We start from the raw sequence: 27,577 nt of genomic DNA on the forward strand, positions 1-27,577 counted from the left end.
CCAGAGGTCATTGAAGGTTATTGCCCTTCGATTAGTATCAAGACTGCCTCCATGCTTGGGGGAAAAAAATGCGTTTTGTGAATGCGAACGCATCCTTGGACCTACATGACCCAATTTACTATAAAGGCCTTTACTCTGAAGGTCTTTACCATGAAGGAATTCACCCTAAAGCACCCAACTATACTTGATAGCCCATGGCATAATGTTATCTTATGGACTATTAGATGTCACCAGAGATCGTGGTGGTGTTACTAGAGGTTTTGTGGACACTTTCTGGACACAGATGATGCCGCAGGGCTTCGCAGCAAAGGAGCCATACAATGCATTTGTGTGAGCAACACAACTTCTTTAAAAAATATTAAGTACCTTAACTCCCAGTGCGTCGCACATTGTAACTGAAACTTCCAAGTTTACCTCCTGGTTGCCAGGAATATTATTCAGGTTGGTGGACACTTACACCTTGGTATATCTATAGCTGAGATTTTCATACCAATAGTTCCTTGGATTGCTTGCAGTGTTCCTCAAGCGCCTTAACTTGTGCACCTCTCAACCAGCATCTTTCCTTTACACCTTAATTTTAGACCAATCGAATTCCAGTTGCTCTCTACAACCAGTCAATAACTGAATTTGGCAATTTTTGAGGTGCTGTGCATTTTTTTTTTCTTGAACATTAAGCAGGAAGAGACTGAAAGCAAATCATGTGGGGTACTTTAATTGCTACTAAAAACCATCAAGGTTCTCAGAGACCAAAAAAATGAACCTCTGTTTTAACAAAGTGCATATTAGAAATTGAAACTAAACCTTATTGCAATGCTCAGAAGTTGTTCATGTACGTGACAGGCTTACATGCTTTCACGTTAAGTGGAAAGAGGCATCTCCACAACCGAAGAGAATAGGAACCAAATAGCAGCGAATATGCCGCACGATGCACTGACTGCACACTACGGGCACTCATTTCACTAAGTACGCAGTAGAGCCAAGAGTGTGTTCCATTTTATTATCCTTGTTGAGAAAACGGCAATGCTAGGACAGGGACCAAGGCAGAAGAGTAGGCAGTAGTGAGTGAGGTGGACGTGTCCCAATCATTTTGGTCTGTTGTTCTGGGCGTCTGCCATGACCCTCTTGCGCAGGTGCTCCTTGTAGGAAAGGATGTCGCCCTTCCATTTGGTCACTGTCTGGTTCTCGCAGACCCAGATCTCTTCGGCCACCCGGCTGATGAGCCGGAAGTCGTGGCTCACCAGCACCATGCCGCCGTCAAACTCTGCGATGGCCTCGGCCAGGGCATCGATGGTCTCCATGTCCAGGTGGTTAGTCGGCTCGTCCAGAAGCAGCAGGTGTGGCACCTGCCATGCCAGCCAGGCAAACACGACGCGGCATCGCTGGCCGTCCGACAGCTGTCGAATTGGGCATATCTGGTGCAGGGGAGATGCCAGCAGGTCAAGACAGTGCTGCTACAGAGCCACACTTGTGGCACATCTTGGCATGCATTAAATCACGTTCCTGATGTCTCCTTTATGCACAAAAGAACTGTGTTACCGCTGTGCAACTACTGCTGTAGCCAGGCACAAAGTACCACACACAGCAGAATGTATAGAGCCCCTAATTCTTGCTCTTCTCTTCATTGAAATGCCTGGGCTAGAAACAGCTCTATACTTTAAAGTAACAAGAATTACTTGTTTACAAAGTAGTCAGCAATAAAAAACTGCACTCCACTGCTCTCATAGGCGTGAACAATGCTGACCAATGAAAACCTACAAGTAAACGCTCAACTGCTGAAGCAAGACAGTTGCCAAGGCTCCCCATGGTCCCAGTTACTATCCATATTTTGCACAGACAAAATGTCCCAACACCCTCACCTGTTGCCTTCCAGTGAGGCCATAGCGTCCAATGATCTTTCGCATCTCTTCTTTCTCCTTGACCTCCGGGAAGCTCGACATCATGTACTCGAGGGCAGACATGTTCAGGTTCAGTTGTTCCGACAGGTGCTGAGCAAGGTTTCAAGGAAAACAGAACAACAAAGGCTCTCAAAAGATGCACACAGCATTCCATGACTCTGCGTGTGAGCACGGCCTTTGTGAATGAAGTTTCAAGACTCACTGATATTTAGGTCAATGTAAATGCTGTACCAGTACGGTGGAATTTGCATGGTACCGTAGCAATATGTACTTAGCCCTGCTGGGCAGCCAGTCACAGCAGAAAGAGTCACGACAGACGGTCAATTTGCGCAGTTCAGCCAAATGCGAATTAGGCGCACTAGGACTTTGGTTTTCATTTTGATTCCGGTGCTATGATCCATTAACGGGTTAATGCACACATATTCGGAATTGGTCATTCTCTCCTTTATGTTCAGAGATCTATAAGAGTCCCCATATCATTCCTGGCGCAGTGGTGCAACAGTTAAGCAAAGCGCCACTGCCTTGCAATGGCAGGTGCTGCCACCGGTGGGGCCTGTGAGACCTAGGCTGCTCTTCCCGAGCAATCTCTCGCAACTAATCAACTGAGCTGCCATGGTGGGCAGTTCGCATGATGGGCAGTACACGCATGCACGCTCGCACCTGGCAAGTTGTCCACAACCCGGTGGGCGGCCTGCCACAAGATTGGGGACCAAAAACAAACTGACAGCCAACAGCTTTTCGTTTTGAGTGGAAACCTCAGTGCTAGTGCACTAAAGCATTTTTTTCACATGCTTATGGCAACTCTTGCAACCAGACCAGGAGAGCCATTCAATATGAACAGCATGTCCAGGTCAGAAATTAGGTGCACCCAAGTAAAAAGGTCAAACGCTGCATATATTATGTGGAGGTTTACAATGATGAAGCCTTTTGCACAAAAGGAGAAAGTCCTGAAAGGACAGCAGCATGACGACACTGGGATCAATCAAGTGACTGCAACTTAAAAAAGCTCAAATGAACACCGAGGCAAAGCACAACACAGCCTGCTTTAAAAGCTAACTGGTACCCTGGGATATGTGCACTGACTATACAACAGACCACAGTGAAGGGAACTATCAGGCTGACAGATATGTTTAGCTCATTTGGTAACTCGGTTTTGAAACTTCAATGAAAAGCGGCATTAAATTCCAATACTACACTTGTCTATGAGGGTGCTGAAGGCAAAGGCATACACAAGAGAGAACGAAATGAGGATGAATCCTGCAGTAATGAGTTTCTCTGGCAACAAATAACTTTCCTCTTTAAAGCCAGTTTTTACAAAATTTATAGATTTCATTTGAAAAAAAAGTATGCCTTCCGACTGCAATCTCTTACACATACAAAAATTTCTGCAGTAGTTCACTGGTCTGACCAAATTTCAAAAAAGAACACAACTTCAGGTGTACATGAGAGGACTGGATGTATGAGACAGGAGAATAAACCACCTAAACATAGCAGAGGGCAATAAAGTGGTCAGCAACAGCTGTAGTTTGACTTTACCAAATGTTAATTTGCCATATTTACACGATTGTAAGTCGACCCATTTTTCAAAATTTGAAAATCCAAAGTGGGGGAGCGAACTTACAATCGAAACAAAAGCACGACACCATAAAAAAAGGCGAGACAAACGATATATCAGGCATGCTACAGCATGGCTGTATTTTTGTTGCACATTGTATTTTTGCTCCCTTGAGCAGCTGCTATGTCAACGCGCAGAACCAGCATCCCGTCCCCACGCGCGGCGGCCGTCGCTAAGCAGCAAACCCGCAACACCCTCCTCCACTCCACTCCCCAGATGTGGCTGCAGATTGAGACTGCTGAGAAGCGGCCCGATAACTCATCACCCCTTTCATTGCATTTCTCCATTCTGCCTGCTATCCTTTACTTCCGCTTCACCAGCTCAGGTGCTTCAGTATCGATAGCAGATGCTGGGACTAGAAAAAACTTTTCCTTCCTTGTCTATTATTATTTCTAATGAAACCACTTACTACTACTATGATAACTCATTGAACGTTATACTCTAGAAGAGGCGCACTCATCTTTTTACCGTGGGAATTCGATCTATAATACCGAGCATTTTTAGAAATTTCGAATTACTATCCTGCGCGAACGATTTCCCCAATCTAAATCCGATTAAATGTCCCGACTCCCGCCTTTTTCTTTTTTTTAACTAAACGTTGTAGGTAGGAGGAGTCAATCAACGTGCGGAATGCCTTTCAGCCAGTCCCGTGGTGTCTTGCTGCTCTGCCATCGCCGGAGTAATACGTGAACCAAGGAGTCCACGCGTATTTTTATCTCCGTGGGCCTAATTTGCAGCTATGTTGTCTGTGACTGAAACTATTTATTCACAGAAACCTAAAAAACAACAAAATAAACGCAAAAGCGAAGTCGCCACGAGACTGGCTGAAAGGCACGCCATGCATTGGTTGACTCCTCCTACCATCTGAGTAGAAAAAGTAAAGACGGAAGCCGGAAAGTTTAATCCGATTTAAATTAAGGAAATTGGCCGTACAGGACAATAACTTGAAGTTTCTAAGAACGCTCAGAACGTGTCGATCAAGTTCCCGTGGTAAAAAGAGAGTTCAGATTCCTCTTTAGTGCACGTTTAATAGGCGTCCTCCAAGTTTTTTTTTTTTTTTCAGTTTCAACTACGCACTCGGCACTCAAGGGAGAGTCTATAGTTGATGGAAGGGTAGCTGTTCCAAACACGGCGGCACCGCCACTCGGAACGGCAGCAGCGCTGGGGAGTGTCGGTAGCCGACAGAAGAGCCGACACCGCTCACGCTAGTTTATCTTTGTTTCTGACGCATTTGTCTACTGACATCCGTGTTTCACAAGTTTTTAATGTAGCGCTTCGTCAGTCATTTGCGCTCCGGGTCCGGTAAGCGACCGGCGCTCGGTCGCGGCTACATTCAAGATTGCTGTCGTTCTTTGCGCCGAAGAAACAAACAATTGTGCGCCGGGGCACAAGTTCGACGTTCGCAATGGGTGACACAGGTGTGGCAGCGGCAGCGAGGCAAAATTTTCAGCTGCTCCACGCATGTTGTGATGTGGCTGTTTGCGAAGTGTGAGTTTTCGCTAAACGACGTTAGAATGACGTGTTGTGGGACCGCAGCAGCGATCATGACTGCAGCGCTAGTTGGACGATGGCACAAGTGCAGATGAGTAGTCCAGTGACTAATACATTTTCGTTTTGGAATGTGCCCACGGGCACGCCTGCGCTCGGCAACGGATAGCGGCTGGCGATAAGCGGCAGCTGCAGGATAATGCTAGCGCATTCTATCGCTATCGCAAGCTAAAAACGACCTCCCAAGTTTTTTATTTCCTGAAATGTATGAGGATGTCGACTTGCATTCGGGTCAACTTAGAATCATGTAAATACCGTAACTTGAACTGAATTCATAATTTCACGATTGAAAAAAAAAAAAAACTACCAAAGATAAGAGTTTCCTGTTCCTTTCAATCATCTGGCATAATGCCCTGTGCAGCGATCCAAAGTGCACACAACGATCAGTCAATATAGAAGCCAGTGTCCCCCACTGTCCATGGGTTTTCCAGACAGCCACATGTGATAACACGAGAGATAAGGCATTTGTTCTTGCTCCCTTCCAGCTTGCATTTATCACCCATTAGAGGTTGTGCGTGACCAGCAAGCATAATGAGCCTCTTAACACATTTATCAGGGACTATCAGAAAATCATATATGTATGTCACACCTCTTCCTTTCAAATGAATGGCATAAAAATGTTCACAATGTGCAGTGGAACCCGAACCTGAGTAGCATATAGAAGCACAGGCGCCAATAATAACGCATCTACTCATGTAAGGGGAGCACTTTTTTTCCTGCAGATTTGACGGGGTGCAGATTTTACACTGAACCGGCATTTTTCCGTAAAATTTTTCCAACTATAGAGGAACCCTGAATATGTGTCCCCCCCTTTTTTTTGATGCTGTCACATGCATTTTTGTGATGAATTAGCGCAGTCCCAATGAATCCTTCCAATACATAATGCATTGAAAGTATGGGTGATGAGACGTGTGCCTGACGATCAGCGCGACATAACTGCATAAAGTAAAACAGGTTGCTAGATTAATTTCCTGGCAAACGTCATGCGATTCTAAGTTAAGATCAAGATCCCTGAATATCGAGCGCTCGACTGACAGCAATGATGCCTTGGCCGACGGCCCAGAGTGACGCACCATGCGTGCGACCTGTGGCAGTCGGTGTGGGGTGGTGTTCGACTGGCTACTTTTCCGCACGCTTCACATACATTATACATTCATTTTAATGAGAAGTTATTGCGTGATGATAAACTGGTAACAAGGCCAGAACATTACAGTAAACCGACTAGAATCAAAGCACTGTAACTGCAGCTTTGATGCAAAGCATGTTACACCTAGTGACACTGGGCAAACGGCACGTTGCTATGGTGCGTATCGCTTGAGCCTCGCGGGCAGCACTTTGCTGCAAGGAAACGTACTCCTCATTCTAGTTCTTTGCATGGTATAATATTTTGTCCTTTCTGTTGCGAATGCCCAGCGCACAAGACAGGAAACGCACTCCTCATTCTAGTTCTTTGCATGGTATAATATTTTGTCCTTTCTGTTGCGAATGCCCAGCGCACAAGACAAATTAGCAGCGCTGAGGCACCGCATGACAAGCCAAAGCCAGTGCGTTGCATGGCTATACTTAACGGGGGACACACACGGGTCTTTCGGGCTGAAGAATGCCGAAAAAAATTGTTTTTCTGAAAATGTTATTTTCAAAATCACCGGCTATCTACCTACCTATCTGCTAAATTTCTCACCTCTAAGTTAAGAATTTTGGTCATAATACCAATTTATATAATCTTGGTCGCATTTGAAAGAGCCGCCTTTTGCCTTCAATTTCCCGCCAGTGCTGCTTCGTTTCGCCCATTGGTTGGCAAGAAAATAGCGAAAAAGGAAAGGTGGCATTCGAAATCCTATTGGCTATCGCGGCATGTGACAGCAGGTCGTCATCCGATTGGTGGAGCTGGCTGGCAGTGTCTGCTCAGCGCGCCCAGGCCGCGGGGAGACGGGACTTTGTGCCGGACCGTGCAGCACAAGAAACGCACAACGATGCCTGGTTCCGCGCGCAAGGTGCATTCAAGGCATAAATTTGGTGGCAAGAAAAGGAAGAAGTCACTCGTCGATAACTTCAAAAGGCGCCATGCTCCAACTGTGCGCACCGACAGCGACGAAACTCCTGCGCTGAACGATCGAGTCGGCGAGGCTCCGCAGGTAGGCCTAACTCGCACCGCAGCACGGGAAGCCGCTAACAGCAGCGCCCGCATTTGCCGTGATACGGTCATGCTCGAGCCTTCAGATGTGCTTGAAAAGAAAATGAAAAGTAAACAAAAACTCCAGGAACTCGCCTCAACTCCAGCGACGAAGCGGAAGTCTGCTTGTTTCCGTGACAACAGCTTGGCGGACTGTCCGCGCGACGAGGCAAGCTTCACGATAATTTGCCTAGACTCACTCAACAGTGTGATGAAACACGTGAAGTGTAAAACGTGCTGCGGCGACGATGTTAGCTTCGCAAAAGGAGAGCGGGAATATGGCCTCGCTGTTAAACTTTTTCTTCGGTGCGCAAACTGCGGGGACACATCGTCTACATGGAGTTCGCCGCGGGTATGTAGCAGTCAGAAAGTTAATCCTTTCGTCGTGAATGTGCTCGCTGCTCGTGCAATGCAGAGCACTGCGAACCAGCAGACAGCTCTGAATGACATTTTCTCGTCGCTCAACATATCCCATCGCGCTCTTCACAGTAAAACGTGGCAAGACTACGCGAAGAAAAAGTTGACGCCTGCTGCGGCCCGTGCGGCCGAACAAGTGACACATGAGTGTGCGTGGTCAGTTCGAGAACTTTATAATGAACTCGACTTTGGGAACGCCGGCAATATCGCAGTGTCATACGACGGTACTTGGATGACACGCGGCCACACATTCCACATAGGTGTGGTCACGTCGCCTTGCGGCAGAGATGAAGCAGGCTGAGGCTGCACGCTTCTGCTCGGAGCCTATAGCTCGGCGAGTCTTTCTCCTGTACCCTCTGGCTGGCTATGTGGTTTTGTTCCACTTGGAGCTCTTGCAGAATGTGTGACGCAGCCTCCTGTGTCCCAGAATTAAACCGCATGACTGCCTCAGCGACAGCCACTTCAACAGATATCAGCGAAGCATGCTTTGTCTTGGGCATCAAGGACCAAATCACTGAATGCAGTGCCTCATTTGCATTCTGCGTTTGTCCTCGCTGGCATCTGCTGAGTAAGTCTTTGTGTGCAAGGCGCTTGTACACAGGTAGCAATGCTTGGCTGACGCAGTCGGGCGGGTTGTAACGGTGTTTCGGTGGCTACTGACCCCTGCAATCGCAGCATTCTGTGTGCACCACGAGTTGGTGCCTTGTGGGCATAGGCCATGGTTTGGGCGCTTGTCGGTCGACGTCACATGATAATATGTGGCCATTACTGCCCAATGCATTTGCTCCACATCACCTGCATTAGATTTTAGTGCCCAACCGTAGTAATTGCCGAGTTTGGTGATAAGGTCTGCAGTCAGTCGACCTTTACCACTCAAAACTTATGCCCCGGTGAATGCAGTTCAAGTGATCAAAAGTGGCGATGTAACGGCTTGGTGCGTCGCCAAACCTTTCACAATCCTCTGCTTTGTGCTTTTGGAGAAGATTGCGCAAAGCACTGCCCATCCACTTTTGTACATGATTTGTACAATCTTCTTTTTCAACTGGTATGAAACCATATACCTTTGCTTCCTCTACCGCCCAAAAATGCTTGCTATCTCCATCGCAGAACATTGTGGTGTAGCGCAGGCCGTGCCGCTCCAATGATCGTTGGAAGAGCATCAGAGCTGCATCCACCTCCATCTGCCCGGATTTTGAATCTGTATTCTTTTGGCATACATGCTGTGCCTTCCATGCGTTGTACTGGGGGTCCTCCTCTTTGGGTGCATTTTTGCAGCCAAGGCAGTAGTTGCACAGCACTACATAGTCTAACATATAGCCTGAAAAAAGCTCTATGACAGAGCCCACACCAATGTGGGACTGGTGCCCTCTCGTCATCCACGTTCCATCGAAACAGACTGCGATATTTCCGGGATTACCAAAATTCAGTTCTCTGTATAGTTCTTTCACTGAGGAAGCACAATCAGTCAGCACACTTTCAGCAGCTAGCGTCGCGGCAGGCTTCAACTTGGACTTGAGGTGTGCTTGGTAGGTCTTGTTGTGAAGACCCCTGTGGGAGATTTCCATGGTCGAAAAAAAGTCATTCAGTGCTGTTTGGCCGTTCCCTGTAGTTAGGCAGCAAGAATATTTACCTGGAAGGGATTGCACTTTGCGCTTCCAGGTAGACGCTGGGAACTCCACTCGCGCACGACATCGCCGCAAACAGAACACTCCAAGCACAACTGTACAGCAACACCGTATTCGCGAGTGCTTTTCTGAATGGACACGTCGCCACCGCACTGGCGGCACACGGTTTTTTCGAGCAGCCGGTTGATTGCTAACAGATCGACGATCGTGTACGTTGCCGCTGCCGTCGCCGCCGGGCCTGTGTCACCTCTCTCAGTGCGAAGAGCCTGCAGCTTGCGCTCGGTCACAGATATAGAACAGAGCTCTGAAATTCAGGCGTCAGCTCGTTCTTGTAGTCGCTCCAAGTCTTGGGGGCTCATAAACGTCGCGTCGACGCGCGTTCGTTACTGGCGGCCACCCGTGTCATCGGAATCGGCCGCGGAGACGCCCGTCGCGACACAACTGCCTCGCTTCGATCACCTGCTTCGAGAGCGCACGGACGACCTTCCACTGCATCCTTTTGCTTGTTAGAAGGCTTTTTACGCCTTTTACCGAACTTGTGCGCACTGCAGAACTTTCGGTACGGTGGAGACATAGCTCGCTTCCGAAATCAGGCTGAGACTTTTTCAAAATGGCGTCGCATCCGTCGGCAGCGCGGACCCCAACAAAATGGCGTGGGCCAATGAGCTGCGCCGGTTTTGACACGTGACGGGCAATGACCGATGGCACAGCGAGATTCCGTCTTTCCTTTTTCTTCTTTTCATGGCTAGCAAATCGACGCTGAGCATGCAGCTCCGATGGAGAGAAAGAGGAAGAGATGCTCTTTCAAACGAGACCAAGATGGCGGCTTTCCGGCGCGTCATTTGAAAATGGTGCGCGGCGCAAAATGAGCATTCTTGAGGTTCTTTCGCGAGACTTTTGGTCAGAATACTCCCGTTATTTGGCTTTTTCTGAAAAACTACGGGGTTTCTCCGCTTTGAAACTTTACCCACATGTAGAGAATGACCTCACGGTCACGAATAATCCAAAATTGAAAAACTAATTTTTTCGCAATTTTTCGGCCGCAAAGACTCGTGTCCCCCCTTAACGCACTTTAAGAGAGCAGCTTCAACAGCAATGAGGACAACAATGCTGCATTTTGGTATGATGTCACACCCACTCAAACAGGAAATCCCTCACACAGCTTGCTTTCTTACCTGATGGTATCGGGCAATCTTCAAGTGTGAGTGAGTGCGGATGAGACCATCATTAGGCACAAGCTGCAATGAGAAGGTAACAACAGTTCACACAGGCTGGCAGAGACCTAGATACTCCACCACGCAGTGACACTTTCAATAAACTCAGTCTGCCACAGGGAAAGCACTCCAGTAAGCGAGTAAAGAACTCCTACTTCACACTGGACTATTATTGAAGTTGGCTCAAGAACAGGACAGCCTAGGCTCTAGAATACAAAGCGTGGGCCATTTTAGGAAAAAAAAAAAAAAAGCCTTTCCGAGTTCAAAGCAAAGACTATCCTATTACAAACCTGAATAACGGATCACTAGGCTGATGCTTCAACTAGAAAACAGCTTGGCATGCAGTAACTTGTCCGCTTCATGGCGTGTGGAGCTACGGGCTGAGCAGGCGTTATAGAATTGTTGCACGCATTAGCAAAAACTTTCTCATCCAAAATCACTTCCCAGGGACTGCACATGAACAGCTTAACCAGGCCTTAGGACAAAGTGGGCAGCACGCATGAACACTATGCAAAATGTCAAGAAGAGACAGCATGATGAAGCTCAGTGGCACAAAAAAAGCTTTCACCAGGCACTGCACCTTCCCTCCCCTTGGACTTAAATGAGCAGGTCAGCTTCCTCTGTGACTACTACACAACCGTCTCTTGAGAGTCACTGACGCAATGCTGATCACCCACATGACCACTTAGCAGAACCTAGGGGTGGGCAAATATTCGAAATTAAGAATACGAATTGAATGCTTTTTATTCGATTCACGTTCGACTCGAAAAACGAATATTGAAAATTTCCGACTATTCAGCGGCAACCAAATGCTGCCAACCTTTTGAAATCCGACCATCAGAAAATCACAATATACCATGTATATACTCTCGCAATGAACCCACTTTTTTTCCGTAAAAGATGACATCAATTTGGGGAGAGGGTTCATTATGCGGGGAAAAAAGTTTCAACAGAATTTTTTCAGACAGTCGAAATTTAATATACGTCCGCCTGTCAGTGGTGGTACAGCCATTGCAAGATTTGGAGCAATTTTCGCAGCAGAAAATTATCTACGTTGGAGCACCTTTGTATCAGAATGATAATCCTGGAGCAATCTGGGAGCAGCAAGAATAGAATAAAGGAGTCACCCAGAAAAGTTTGTTCCTAACGAGATAAGGCTCAGCCATGTGTAGCTAGGAAGAAAAAAAACAGAAGAAAGGTGTTCACAAAAAACTGACAAAAAATTTTACCAATGCTGACACTGTCTTGTGTATAAGTTCAGCCAACCGTGCTTGACTAAAAGCCCAAAGAACACATCCACTAGAATCATTTTTCTCCCATGCTAGCTCTAGTTAAACCTGGTCGTAATGAAATTACAAAACAGTGATACTTTTCGTTACATGCAGTTTTTGCGAGAAGGGTCGAAAGGACTGTGCAGAATGGAAACCATAATAAGAAATAAATGTAGGCGAAATCAGCTTGAAAATGTTTACAGAAAAACAGCAGTATTCGCAGTCACAAACGGAAAGAAAAGTTTCACGATCACTCTGATAGCGCGACTGCGGCACTGCGGCCAAGCCAGCGGGGAACGCACGCGGCCGCGCCGCCGCCATAGACCGACCGTAGAGGCATATGCTTCTTCCCGCATGTTCCCTCCCTCGGTCTTCCCCTCGCAGTTGCCCCAAGAAACGGACTCCTAACCTTGCGTCGCCGGCGCTCTCCGCCGTGCCCGCTCCCAACGCGTGAGAGCTATAGGCGCCGGAAACACGCAAGCAACTGCGCGACAGTGATGGCTGCACACTGGTTGTGCCGTTTCTTCTTTTGCTATGCCCTAATATTGTTCACTGCTTTTTAGCCTGAACTGCTGTAATGCTACGTGATATGACGTTCCAAAAGAGAAAGCGCCAGAGATGCGCCGGCGGTGCTGGAGCACGGCACTTTGTGTCAACTACAGCCGCTTCGCTGCGATCGGCGTTTCTCTCATGTCTGTTCCAAGCTTTATCATCACGAAACTTTTGTGTGGTTCTGTCAAATTTTGAGTGGCTAAGTACTAGCTAACAGAAGGCGTAGCCAGTTTTACATCAAGGTCAACCACCAGACACCTTCACTACATGCAGGTCTGAAATACACGTGCTTCAATGGGGGCGGCGCTGGGGAAATTCAGAAACTTTGTAATACCAAGGAATTCGCTATATGGAGGTTTGTTACATACAGGTTTAATTGTATCTCAATGCTTCTAGGAAATTTTTAAAAATTCATCAAGGCCACGAAGTGAACCAGCAAGGCTGAAATTCCCTTGTTACAATAAAGCTTGACCTCGTTGGACCTGTTCCAGCTTTTGTTCTTCAACCAAAAAGACACTTCTTCAGCCCTCGTCAGGGTTGACTGGCATGATGTAACCGTTTGATCGAACCGACCGAAGCTTGGAGACTTCAGCCATCCCGTGCCTGCACACCACCCACAGCAGATTTTCTTTGCAATTTCAAAATTTCGTGCCAAAAGTTTGCCAGAGAGCACACTGAAACTTTTGTGCCACCTCAAACAAGCACTGGTTGGAGAGATAAAGTGTGAGACACCAAGGATGACACTGACCTCTCCACAGAGTAGCTTTAGGAGAGTAGACTTGCCGGCTCCGTTAGGTCCCACAAGAGCCACCCTAGTGTCCAAGTCTATACCAAACTCCAGGTCCTTGTAGATCCAAGGCTGCACACAAACACCGCCACAAGAAAAGGCCACAATCAAAATGCTAAACCCATGACACTAACACATGCCCTGCCAGTAGAACAAAGCGTCAACATGAATAAAAAAGTACAAAACCAATGACAGAAAAGAAAAAAATTAAAAGAAAAAGGAAAATGCCAGTTTCTCTTGTCAATGAAATTAGGAGTAAGCACAAAGAGCACTGTAGTTTGCAGCTCCATCAACCTGGGGCTACGCAAGCAAGCATGACAGCATTTTAGTAGCTGTTGACACACTTTTATTAGGGCTCAAAATACAGAACAACCGATTCCAGTTGACAGAATTTAGGGATGATACGAATTCGTAAAATGCCGTGGCCAGAGGGCACTGTGTGCAATGGGCAGAATTTCAGTTTTTACAGACAAACCACTGCCCAAACGCAAGGGCCATGACTTCACTCTTGAGCACTCAGTACTTCCTGCCTGTACGACGCTGGGATCACGAGGTGCGCACCAAGAGTACTGAGAGCCGTAGCATGGCCCATATGTCATCAACGCCACTATCGCCAGTTGCGCAGTGCACACTGTGAGCAGTGAGCAAGCGGCACGCAGCCCATACATCACCGACGCCGCGAACGCTAGTCACGCAACGAGTGGCGGCGCGCAACCAACGTAGCGCTGATGTTAACAGTCACATTTGGCACACAGCTGTAAGTAAACCCCCGTCAGGCAAAAATTGAAGCTGTAAATTCTGCACACGAATTCTGTTCATCTTGGACGATACAAATTTCGGATGACATGAATATATTTTTGTGACCCCTCGAAGATTCGTGCGATAGAGCTTCTAGTGAAGTTCCATTTTCACTGTCTGTCGATGCAGGCTGCTGATGCCGACCCCAAGCGGACTGCATTTAAAAGAAATGAGCCACAGAAAGCTCCTTCGGTGCACTCACCCCGTCATCGCTGTACCTGAAGGACACGTTCTGTACCATGATCACCGGTGGTGGGATAGGGCCGCACGATGGGAAATAAAACTGTACCGTCTGCAGCAAGCAAGGAAGCAATGCACAACATCCGAGTTAAAACAGTGCACAAAGACTCTCTGTCCACTATTTCTACAACTAGTTTTCAAACCTTCAGCACACTGTTACAGAACGGTGCGACATCACAGAGCAGATTAAGGTACCAAATGATCCTCTTCCAATCGAAGTCAGTGTTTAGTTCGTGATACCTACAACAACGTCACAACACCTCCAAAACCTCCCGTGTTCAGCTATCGCTGCAATTTAATGTTGTGGAAAACTCGGGAAAAATTTCCTCTTGCTTTCAATCATTCAGTCAAAAAATTCGTGACAATGAAACTTCACGCACTTCATTAACTTAGCCCGAAAAGAAAAGTTTGCAAATGAGACCCACATCTTTGAAGCTGATTATCAAGCAAGTTCCACAAAGAGCTCGCAGGAACAGCTTAGCACACGCAACATGCAAGCCAAACAAGCCTTCCAATCGAGCTTTACACTTTAGCTGCACCGTGGGAACGACAGGCAGTGCTAACCATCAAAGCAACACAGAGTCCTTGCAAAATGCCTGCGATGATTGATGTTTATTACAGCTGCAGGCCAGAACCGGAGAAAAACGGTCACCATCAATTAGCTAATAAACGAGAAAAAAAAAACCGATGACCTAGTGCTTGCTTTTCTGCTGTTCGGACCTCCAAATTGCGAAAGTAAAGCTCCGACAGCAAGAGCTCAAGACAGCCATACCTTGTCAGCGATGACCTTCTCAGTCAGGCCAGCAGCGACCATTTTGCCAAGGGTCTTCTCCTTACTCTGAGCTTGTCTTGCCAGCTTGGCACTGCCGTGACCGAACCGGGCTATGTAGTTCTGAAAGGCACAGCAAAGTATGGAGAATTGAGACTCTTGCACCCATTGCCCATGGCACAGTAGTGGTGGGGGCTCTTGCAGTAAACAAAAAGTGTGTTCGATGTGCAAGTAGGTTTCGTAGCTAAAGTGGTATAACGAACACAGATATTGCGAATTATTGGCTATATCGAAACCTTCGCAAATATTTTTGACAAACGCATGCAATATATACCGAAAGCCGTTGGCCATGAAAAGGATATATCGAACGCCCCAGTGCCAAACTGTCAAACAGTGTCCATTCGGATTGCAGGGGGCAAACTTGACCGCAATGCTCAAGTGACTGGTGGTGGTGATGTGGCAAGTGTTCGTGCCAAGATTTGCACTTTTATCTCGCACTCGCCAGTAGCGGCGTGTAGGGTTGCAGTCCAGCAGTAAGCACACATTCACGCCTCTGGCATCCGTCGACAACGCCATGGAGGCAGAAGCGCAGGAGGTTGTAAGCTTGCAGTAACAATCCTGTGTGCATGTCAGCTGTCCCGGAGGTGGTGAAAACGATAGCTTTCGCTCTGGTGTACCTTTTTCCACGCGACACGGCTGTGATGCGGAGAAGTTGCCATAGCTGGCGCTTAACCTGCGTTTGCAGGGTGATGCGGGGAAGCCAAGCTAACTGGCGCACTGTTTTTTTCGGTCTTTGGAAATGCCGCAAGCGCCTTCGAAACGTCGCCAAAACCTGGAAAAATGTCTCTCCGTTTCTCTAGTAAGGATCACCAGAATTGCTGTCCTTTCAATGACGCTGCTCCGCGCGTTTCTGACGAAATTTTATATTACGAATTTCAGCTATAGCGATGTTTCACTGTAAATATGCAAGTAAATCAACATCTATTAACCTCGCATTCTACTGAAAAGCACAAACTATGACGGCATACGCACCTTCATGTGTGCAATCTGGCTCTGTTCCCAGTTGTAGCGCTTCATTTGGTTCTCTAGCAGTTCAATACGGGTCTTCACAAAAGCATCGTAGTTACCCTACAAACAGCACAGAAGATGATGCAGAATGCACATTATACGTGGCTGTACGGTGGAGAAGAATGCAGCCAGTAATCACAGTGACAGTATAAAGAGATGGAAAGGAACAAGGACTTACACCGTAATACTTAAGCTTTTTGTTGTCTAGATGAATGATGTTTGTACAAACACCATTCAGGAAATCTTGAGAATGGGAGATGATCACCAGGATTCGTTTGTACCTGCACCACAGAAGAAAAAAGAGACCATTGCAAACCGAGAGCACCGTGAAAAAGAAAAGTGTATATATTGGTATGCATCAGAGATCAATTATGTAGCTAAAAGCTTCTTAATGTCCCAATCTAATTCCTTCAATCCATAAGTAGAATCTAGATGACACCATCCCTGCCGATACAAATTCGCAAAATGCCTTACCCGGAGTGCATTGTGTATAATGTGAAGAACTTCGGGTGTTGTAAACACTCTCCCATGCAACTATGGATGATACAACTGCACGAGCTGCAACCTTAATCGCTAGTTGCAATACGTACAGCAGGTGACTGTAAATATATCCCGTCAGCTGCAAACAGATCTGGGTGAATGCATTTCTCGTGTTTCTCCATATGCACTTTGTTCAATTTGGATGGTACAAATACTTCATTTTTCACGACCCATAAGATTTGTATCACCGGGATCGTGCAACGCAAAAAGACTGTTCATACAGTGGAGCTCCAACTATGTGTGCCCCGTTCATGCAACGACCTGCATTTTATGGCAAATCAGTGCAAGCCCAGCAAATCCCTGTAGAGGCCATGTAATTTTTTAAGGCCTGTCACGAGAGAATAACATGCCTGGAAATCTGGCTTCGTGTGGTTTCAGTTCGGCGTGCCTCCTCTGGGATGCCACGGCATACCTGTGCTCCCACATGCAAGCTGAAGCCAGTCTACGTATGCTCACAGCAACAGACGCAAGCAGGAGGAAGTGTGGCACCCAGATCTGTATTTGCCATGTGTCTGTGGCCGTGCTGCGGTGCACGCGCACCGCAACCGCCATGGTGGCGTGCATCAATAGAGAGATTTAGCATAGCATCATCTGCTTCCACATTCCGCAGATCGCCAGTGTGCATGCGCTGACTGGTCCTGATAGGGCAGGCATGCAGGCATGCAAACAGCTGGCCACTGCCTGGTGCCGTGTGGCACCCTCGGGGCAATCTGCAAATATGCAGAAGCGGATCGCACTATGCTATAACTCTCTAATCAGAAGATGCCCAGCTCCCTTGATTTCCGTGCAGAGTGAGTTGACTGCAGGTGCCACAGCCGTTCTTCTCCGCATGAAATTCGCGAATCAAGTGAGACAGCGTGGGCACCAAGCGGAGCTAGCATGAGGCACATGGAGATGAGTGCCCTTCCCATCGCCTGAAATGGGGTGGTGCAAGGTGTTCATGAAGTCGTCGCTAAAAAGCAGTAACTGCGTAACGACACATCGCAATTAAGACCAGCAGTTGGGGCTCTCACAGATAGGTCTCATGCCCCACAAACATGTCGGCTGTTAACAACTCACGTCTTCAGCTCTTCCTCTAGCCAGACACAGGCATCCAGATCGAGATGGTTGGTAGGCTCGTCCAGGAGCAGCACGTGTGGTCGGACATACAGTGCACGAGCCAGGGCAATACGCATTCGCCAGCCTCCTGCACCACCGCAAGAAAAAAAAAGGCTACAGTTGAGACCGCTTATAACGAACATGAGCATCACGCGGCGTCCGTTCGTTATATCCCGAAGTTCATAGTAAGTGGACTACAGCTTTAAAAACAGTTGCTAGTCAAAACACAACATTTTTTCTTTGCAGAAAGTCTGTGATGGATGTCTGTTTCTGCAGCGCGAATCCGATGAGGGAGGATGCCAGTTTATTTAAAGCAGAAGCGTGCTATCGCCGAGGCTCTTGGCATAGACAAGCTGTCTGAGGCTCTGTATGTAGCTCATTGCTACAGGCGCACTTATGGGTGCTGGCTCTGAAGTTTCATCCTCATCTCATTCCTCCACGTCACTCTCGTCCCGCACTTCAGAAATGATGCCCTCGTCCATGCACGGTTCTGTGGTGTCGGCGTCGTCGTCATCGACAGAAATAAAATCATTCCAACCAATGTCATGACCCCCCATGTCAGAGTCGACAACGCGCTGCCACCAATCGCCGCCGATCTGGTCATCTTCCGAAGCATCAGGCTCGGCATCAGACACTGCATTGACGAAGCTGGCCTTGCGGAAGCAGTTCCGGTCGCCAGTGGCCGTCACCTCTGCCCTGGCCGCTTTCATGATCTCTACCGCTGAATACAATAAAAATGGGCACGGTGTTCCCGTCCACCATCCCGAATTACAACCAGGGCCCAATATTTGAACGAAGCCATCGAAACGTCCGCACCGGAGCAAGAATGACAAAAGCGCGCGATGGGGTAGACGTGCAACGTGCACAGGCGGTAATCAAGCCAATCAAGCTAAAGATAAAGACACACAGTGCCAGTGGAGAGACCAATGAGGGGCATCTGTGAGTGTCAGTGCAGCCACTTCATGGCTCCCACGGAAGGCCTGCTTCACGGAGCATGGCCTCCGCGATCGGCACCGGCGGCGGTGCAGTTGATCGCGGAGGCCACGCGCGGATTTGCAAGAGAGTGAGGAGAGGAGAGCACAGTTGTGAGGAGGGGTGGGAGGGCAATGTTGGAAGGCACGTCGGCGGGGAAGGGTAGCTTGGTCGAGAGCAGTGCAAAACGGGGCGGACAGTTGGCCTGTGATGAGTATTGGGAAAACATGCCGCACGCCAAGCACACAAAGGAGTCGGAGGCAAGTTACTCGCATCGCAGCGCCAGGTCTACGCTGTCCATTCGCTGTAACCGATCAGCAGGGCTTAATAACGTTCGTTATACGTGTGATCTTGTGCCATTAAAAAAAATGTACAGTCGACGACCGAAAATTCGGACACCTGATTATTCGGTCATGCTTGATTATTCAGACTTTTTCGCGGCACCGCGACATGGCCCATAGAGTCAATGTATAAGAGCGCTTGAAATTTTGGACGCACCGGAACTGACTGCTCGATTTTTCGGATCTTGTTCGCAATCGCTGCCAATACCCAAGCCGCCATATACCATATTTACTTGCGTATTGAACCCACTTTTCTTCCAGAAAAGTTAACATCAGTTTGGGGGGAGGGTTCATTACGCAGAAAAAAAGTTTAGATTTTTTTCGAAGGGTCAATATCTCATATCATACCTCCGCTAGTCCGTCCATCCTTCCATCATCAACAAACGTGCACGGTCAGACGAGTTTGTGTTCGTGCCGCTGCTGTTAAGCATCATTCACTTTGACGCGATCCGGCAATTTAGTGGTAGCCCGTGGCGCCGGCCATTCCCTTCAAGATAGCACGAACATGCCGAACACCGGCCCTGAAGGTCAGGCGCACGTTTTTTATGCGAGGTTAAAAAAACACACAGGACGGTGAGGAGTGCGTAATGCGAATGACTATGCCTGGGCACTCTGCCAAGTTCGCCACGCTCTCCCCCTCCCCTCCACCACCCCTCTGGCAGGAGCTCTCCTCAAAAAATAAACAAGTGGTGGTGTTATCGGCGGCGGGCAGTGTCAGAATCGGCGATGCCATTGGCTGGAAGGAGGTCTTTAAACGGGGAAAAGCCGCTGCATTCTTAAGTTGTATCAGACTATGGCAACAAATGCATTGTAGCTTTCCTCACTGAAAGAACAGCGATATAAGTTTGCATTCAAAAGGTTGAAATCAAGCAACTGTTGGGTTTCATGTCAGAGGTTCAAGAATGTGAACAACGTGATAACGGCAACTTCACAAACTCTTACCACCATGCACAACTCAAAGCATGATGGTTGTGTGCAGGGGCGGTCAATATGAAAAGGAAAATATTAAAAGCTTGTTAATTTGACCCTGGTTAATTAGAGCTGCGACTCGATACTGACCATTGCCTCTGCAAGTTTATGGCAATTCAGACACTACAGGTCTGGCACCAGTCAATTCCAACGTGCTATTTCAAACCCCCACTTACAAAGCACCTTTCCATTGCTTCATGATGCAATCAGCACGAAACCAGCTATCAGGAAGCAACACAGGAACCCAACCAAGGCGAAAAACACAAGGCTAATGCAACTCACAGCCTTGTTTCACAGAGAATGCCGGGCGCAGCAGTTTGACAAGCAGTGTTTCAGAACAAAAGCCACCTCCATATCGAGTGCAAGGTGGGTCAGCCGTTACTACATACTTACCAGAGAAGTCTTTGCACTTCTTCTGCTGCATTGCAGGCGTGAATCCTAGACCATGTAAAATGTAGGCCGCCTTCATCTCAGCCACGTCTGCACAAATGTCCTCAAGGCGCTCGTAGACGTCGAGCAATTGCTCCTGGGCATCTGCATGGACAGCACAGAACAGGCATTCATACATATGTGGTCCATTTACGGTGACGCCATCAAGACAAAAGTCTTGGTGCAACCGCGTAAGTTTTGTAGAACTCCACAACGCTAAAAAATATGCATAACAACTTGTTGCCCACTAGTAGGACAAGACTGGCTTGAAAGCCAACAATAAAAAAAAATCAAAATTGGGTACATGGCACAATTTAATTTTAGTTGACAGTGCTACCACAGCTTCACACACCTTCTGATGCGCCAATGCCTTTCAAGGCTGAAGATGCTGACATTGGCAGTGCAAGGCGCGGACTTTTTGTGTTGAAATTTGCTCTGACTAAGGGAAGCGATACCAGAATGTAGGACATACAGCGCTTTAAATCCCATACACTCACAGTAGAACCTCGCCGATATATTCACATGTCATGTGCTCAGAAGCAATGAAAATGTCCCACAGAGTTATACTCATCTGGTTAATACGGTCCTGGATAATAAGATTTCCCAAATGTATGTCCAAAATTTCACCAATTCTGATCATATCATGCATTTAGCGAAGACTCGAATGTGAACATATGAGTGGACAAAGCCACGTGACATTAGATAGTTTAGCTTTAGTTTATGCGGGTTTAAGGGGGGAAGCTGGCCTTAGAAAAAAAATATTTATTAATGAAGTCACAATTATGAGATCTTCAGGAAACATGTATTTTTGCATGCTGATTCCAAATATGTCATTCAATTTAATCTACATGAAAACCTTGTGCACCTGTGCAATATGTTATGTAACTTTTTGTGGAGAGCTTTCAAGAAATTCTGCTGCACGAAACTTGCTAGAATGCATGCCATTGGTTTCTCTTGACATTAAGCTATGCAATGAAGGTAAAATTATCATCCTACCTGTCATAGAAGTTGAGTTATAGGATTTCGAAGTTGTCAGTTTAAAAAAAGGAATACAAATTTTTCTTCCCGTTTGTGAAGTAGCAAGTTCAAAACCCTGTAACTCGACTTCTATGATAGGTAGGATAATTATTCTACCCTTATTGCATAGCTTGATGTCAAGACAAGCCAATGGCATGCATTCTAGCAAGTTCCCTGCAGCAAAATTTCTTGAAAGCTCTCCACAAAAAGTTACATAAATTAAATGACATACTTGGAATCAGCATGCAAAAATACATTTTCCATGAAGATTTCATTATTAAGACTTCATTAACAAAAATATTTTTCTAGGACCCTCTTCCCCCCTTAACGTCCCAAAGCGACTCAGGCTATGAGGGACGCCATATTGAAGGGCTCCACAAATTTCAACCACCTGGGGTTCTTTAACGTGCACTGACATCGCACAGCACACGGGCCTCTAGAGTTTCGCCTCCATCGAAATTCGACCGCCGCAACCGGGATCGAACCCGCGTCTTTAGGGCCAGCAGCCAGGCGCCATAACCACTGAGCCACCACGGCGGCCGTCCACGTGACATCAGAAGCTCACCGGTAGTTAGCTGACAGGGGTGCTATTCCGCAGTGCATTAGAAGCAATGGGGCAAGGTATCCAAAAACAACACTGATCAGCATGAGACGCCCGACCCTAGGAGCATGAAGATCACAAGCACAACGGCAGTCAGCAACAAGAGTGGCTTCTCCACAGTGCATAATGCAAAGGGTCAAAGCATCCAAAAACATCTGTGACAACGAAGAGTCCTGGCTATTTTGAGCCTTGCTGTCACCGGCCTGGATACGTTAAAGTTTATGTCACATTAAAGACAACGAAAATACAAAAGTCTATATGCGGCATAAAAGCTTGTCAAATTCTATGCCAAGAAATGATAATCCACACTTACAGAAAGTGAGGGCGTCAATAAACGCCTTTGGACTTCACTCTCAGTAACAATTTTCAAAATCTTGGTGGTTTTGGATCAAATGTTTTCTGCAGATATGTTTTCCTCCAAAATTTTTCAGAAAACTAATGAATGGGTTTCTAATGTTCTTGCACAGCTTAGCTTCATGTTAAAATTGGCACCCCAAAATGCACAACAGGCTCTTGGTGTGGCATGTTTTTCTCACAGCCACCAAATGCCCTCAACATGTGAATAGCTATTTCCAAGTGCTCAAAGCCTGCATGACACTAGCACATCGAAATAAAAAAAAAAATGTGCTTTCCATTTTCATATTTTTTGCCTTCCACCTTCAGCCAATTAGTACCACACAGTCTGGCTTAAAAAATGCCTCGCTCTACCTCTGATTCGTAAGGAAAAGAGATGCTAAGCATGATGCATAAGCATAAGAGAACCCAAAGGAAGTCAACAAGGAAGAGATGAATAGAAGAAAAAAAAAGTACCATCGTCTTCGATGTGTGCCAGCTCCTCGGCGAGCTTCTCGAGACGGTTGCGCTCCGAGTCCACCTCAAGCACCGCCTGCAGGGCAGTCTTCTCACTGGGTGCAATCTCCCGTGTCAGATGGTAGATATCCAGCTGGGACTGGATGGGGACCTCCCGCCGGCCAAGGGCTGATAGCAGCGTGGACTTGCCTGCACAGTCGACCAACCACAACACCACCACCAGCCATCAGCTAACAGATACACAATGGGGACAGCCAGCTGATGAAATGTTTTCCCAGCAGCAGCAAACATTCACAAGAGCCACATTACAAGGAATCACAAAATCTTGGAATGCTAAAAGGCACATTCGCTCGCAACGTTGGCCAAGCTCTGCACAACGTTCACAATCTGTAAACAATAGCAAGAAAAGGAAGGCGCACACACACAACACAAACTTGAGCTGAGAATATGCACTTATTTTTCCTCGTTAGCTTTCTCACTTTGTGCACTACCTGTAATATCAGTATGTGCCAATTAGCCAGGCTGATCACACTTCAGAAAGCCAACCTGCAATATCATAAAGTGAGTTCTGACACAAGCTAAATAACTGGAACTATCCGCCAGAGTCTATAAGCTATGAGAAGTTTAAATGTATGAGTCGTGCCATATTCCTCAGATCTAAAGTAACATCTGTCTGTGTGGTCTGAGCAATACTACAAATTATAAATGAGCACAAGTGAACGCTGGCAGCGAAATATGCACAAGCGAAAGCTGGCTTTCTTTTCATCAAAAAAGATGTTTGTCAACCAATGCCAAACTGCAGGTGCATCAGTTGCACCCATTGTAAAGGCTTATTTTTCGCAGTTGTTAACCTGACCAATCCAGGTAATGTTGCCAGAGTCTCCTATGAACAGCTTGTTTATTTTAGGCACCAGTATTGTCTTATATTTAATGGCCGCCTCAGCCTGTATGGCACAGTAAAACCTCATTAATTCGTGCCCTGTTAATCAGGAAACTAGGGTAATTCAAACTGCCGGCATGGCCCCGGCCAACACTAACACGGCTCTATGGCATAGGTTAGTCGCTAATTTGGCACCTAGAAGTCTCGCACTGGTTAACCACACTGGCACAGCAAGCGATTGTCAAAATAGCCCTACCCAGACCTGATGATTGCTCTAAAGTTGCATGCTCCAGAGTTGCCAGCGCACCTCTGGCATGCTTGCAACAGCAGGTGTGACGAAAAATGCACGGCCCCGTCTTCAAGTTTCAGTTTCATTTTCCTCAGCATAGCACCAGCTTGCGGCAACACAACAATGGCTGTCGGCCATGCATAAGCCAAACCTGGCTGCCTGCTGCTTCGTGTTTTTCTTCTATTCTTCAAAAGCACGAAGATTGCGTGCTTAACAGCTCGTTGTGCCATCTGGCAGTGTGGGCAGGGCACTTTTACTTTCTTTTTATAAGCCCTTTCTAACATATTTCATGTGCCATGTCCGTGTTGTGCAGCGAAATCTCCACACATGCAACGCAGCCGCCTGTGAGGGGACACTTCGCTGTTACCACGTTGCACCAGGAAAGATGCAGGGCAGGCCCTTACAATTTTGGAGGAGCAGTTTTGCTTTGACACTCCTGATAGTGTGCATGCAATACAGCACTGATAGAAATACAAAAAAATATTCCCCATTGCGCTGTTCTCTACTCAAAAGCAGGTGACCATAGCTCACAATTTCACCAGAAAAGTTTACCGTGGTGCAAGCAGTTCTTGTCAGTTTTTTTGGGGTCATTCGATAATTCGAGCATCTCTTTTGGTCCCTTGCAAATTAATGAGCTTTTACTGTACACCAAAAAAGAAGCAAAACTCAAATTAGACCCCCACAAGAGCAAGAGAGCAGGAAAAGTAAGCCGAGAAACACCCACCGCTGCCATTGAGGCCAATGAGCCCATACCGCTGCCCACAGTTCAGCTCGAGGCGCGTGTCAACCAGGATCTCCACTCCATGGAAGGTGATGGACAGGTTATCAATCTTCACGTCCCGTGAGCGTGGGTGCACACCCAGCACACCAGTGCAGGCCCGTGCAGCAGCATTCAACCGAACATCCTCTTCAAGCCGGCGTATAAGCTCACGTTCGGCCTCTGCATATGCACACCGCCAAGAAACAACGTGGTACACCTTAAAAATGGCACTGGCAACCAGAAATCCCATTTATGAAGTATGGTCACAGAGAACACTGACCTCCTAATACACCTTGTTTTCATCCCTTGCAGCCACAGTGCTCATGCTTTGCTGCTGCGGCAAAAATACTGCGCATGTCCTAACATCCTAGTGGTGCCACTGAGAAGCTCCATCAAATTGGACAGCTGAATGAAACTGCTGCCGCGAGTGTCAGCTCCAGTGACATTGGCCAGCACGTTTCTACATCCAATATTTGATTACAAGGTTTTGCTGATTGTAGAAGGCCAAAAAGAGAAACTAAAACTAGTGCACATTTAATAAAGATCTTTTTACTCATTGCTTGCTGGCCAAGTCTACCTGAGCACCTAGGCCAGGAAGTACAGAACAGTGCTCGCATGTGGGAAAGCTGCCACTCTTTTGCTGTTGCAGTTAGGAACTCTCAAAGCCACAGATTAAGACCATAAGACTATTTCACCATGGCAAGATGAAAAGAACAGTCGACCAATCTCAATAAGAGACTGCAGCACAATTTGCCCTAAAGAACCTCACCTCATACTTCTATGGCTGCTCCCTTCTACATTTACTGTTCATGGGTATGTGCACCAACTAGCAAAACAGGTTCTTATAATACAAGCCTTACAGTGCAGATAAAGCTGCAGGGCATGGCAATGACACTTGATGCAGCTAATATTCAGACTCCCAAGCTACATGTCCTGATCAGACTTGTCCACACAACCCAGATTGATTAACTGCCTCGACTGAAATGATATTGCCAGCCCACCTTGCATGAATTCAACAAGCGCCGAAGGATTGTAAAATCATTTAAATGCTGCGTATTTTCACAATGTGGTAAAATGTGATTTGCTTATGTTCAGCCTAAATCTTGCTAACAAGAGCTAAAAGTATTTCAGCTCAGAAAAAAAAAAAGGCAAACGTGCCTCAGCTCAAGTTAAAATTTTTAATGCTTGGTGGTAATATTTTGTCCCTTCCCGCCGCTCCGGCCAACGCACAGAGTAGGGTCCAAATATATGAATTCCCCCTCTAGACAGGCGCAGGAGCCGAAAATAGCCAGAGAAGACAAAAAAAATTAACGCCACGAAAGAGGAGCCCTCAGACATCACCGACACTGCCAAGTAGTACAAGAGGAAAGTACAGCTGATCGCGAGTTTCTAAAGCGACGCGTGAACCTGTCGACGTACTACGATGGAGTTTGTTACGCAGCCGCCGCTAAAGAGTTGACAGTTGGGCATTTCTCAAAAAAAAAAAATGCAGGTGGGGAAAGCACTCACCGCTTATGTTGCCATTCAGCAGGTTGTCTCCCTGGGCATCGCCGTTCTCGATAACGTCGGCGGCAGCATCGCCGTTGGCCGCATTTTTGGCCGTGTTTTTCTTCGGCTGCTGTTGGTTCCTGCTCTTAACTGCCTCTTTCTTCTTGGCATCGCGCTTCTTTTTGGCGTCGGACGGCATGACTTCTGGAAACGCACGGCACCCAGTGACGTAATTAGTCACGGTCGGGCAGCAGGTTTCGTGACGAGGGCGCGAACATTGTAAGCCTAAATTAGGTTAAAGCGGTTTCGCCTCTCGCGACGACTGCTCCACAATCGGTTTCCACGGTTAACCAGCGCGGAGAATTATAATAAACGTAGCGAACCGTGGACAGGCATCGAAAGAATACGGACCTCACCAGTTGCGACAAAAGTACTTAACATTTTTGGCGGTACCTGCACTAATGCACAATCAGCGGCACTTCGTGTCAAAGGCTGCGATTTCGTTTACAATACCTCAATGCCAGACAACACACGAGCGGACCGAAAGCGACGGGAATAACGGCCCAGGCAAGAACTGATACCGCGAGAACAATAAAAGTTAGAGGAGCATCGCTCTTCCTCGAAACCAACGTGAAAAAAAAAAAAAAAAAATCCCGGTCATCGAGTGCTAAGCGAGCAAAACAGCTGTAGCCGAGAGAAATTTCGTCACAAGCGAGACACTCCATACACTCGCATATCAAGGCAGAAGAAATACTGGAAGGCAGCGCTTTTTGAAAACGTATTTAGAATCTTATTCAATACCCCCAAAAATTTCAGTCTGCGAGGCGTATGACAAAGGACTACACTAAGCCACTCATTCATTCATTCCTCCGCCGACGATCTTGCTAAACTGTTTCAACAAAAAGTATGAGGAACAGAGATGAGGTACGGCGAGAAAAGACAGACTCGCGTCCTTCACTTACCTGTGGTTTCTGCAAATTTCAACACGTTATTTACTTGTTTCCTTTATATAATAGAGAGACCAGTGTTAAAACCAAATCCGTATTCCAGAGACAGAAGAGCAGAGAGCGGCGTGGTCCGCGCTCGGACAATGCACCGCAGCAAATAAAACTGAAGTAATAATTCTGAGCAAGTCAAGCCTCTTGTTGACATTATATAATTATACAATTAAAATTAGAACAAATAAGGTAATAGGTAATATTATTGTCTGAATTTTATAAAATTTGTGGTTAAGTTGACGTCATGGAAAAATTGCACAAATGTGACCGTGGTTGGGCAAGAAGCTGCTGTGGAAGAAGACATCTTACCTCTAAATTTGTTTTTAGTGGTTGTTTTATATGTTTTAGCTATCTGTAAGCATCTAACAAAACTAAAGGCATAATCTTGAATTAGCATCTGGTGTGTCCGTGTA

At 46.9% G+C, this 27,577-nt stretch overlaps 1 protein-coding gene across 1 annotated transcript; it reads right to left on the minus strand.

Moving 5' to 3' along the window:
* Positions 1-975: 975 nt before the first annotated feature.
* On the minus strand, positions 976-27,265 carry LOC144124937 (ATP-binding cassette sub-family F member 2). Its single transcript, XM_077657902.1, has 14 exons — positions 27,129-27,265; positions 26,188-26,370; positions 24,643-24,858; positions 22,750-22,938; positions 20,286-20,426; positions 17,572-17,698; positions 16,151-16,253; positions 15,937-16,032; positions 14,908-15,027; positions 14,098-14,187; positions 13,059-13,169; positions 10,449-10,511; positions 1,857-1,985; positions 976-1,412 (listed from the first exon to the last, which is right to left on the minus strand). The coding sequence occupies exons 2-14, from the start codon at positions 26,363-26,365 to the stop codon at positions 1,083-1,085; spliced, it is 1,893 nt and encodes a 630-aa protein (XP_077514028.1). The 5' UTR covers positions 26,366-26,370; positions 27,129-27,265; the 3' UTR covers positions 976-1,082.
* Positions 27,266-27,577: the final 312 nt, after the last annotated feature.

The sequence above is a fragment of the Amblyomma americanum genome, chromosome 3, assembly GCF_052857255.1.
Source record: "Amblyomma americanum isolate KBUSLIRL-KWMA chromosome 3, ASM5285725v1, whole genome shotgun sequence".
Classification (NCBI taxonomy): Eukaryota; Metazoa; Arthropoda; class Arachnida; order Ixodida; family Ixodidae; genus Amblyomma; species Amblyomma americanum.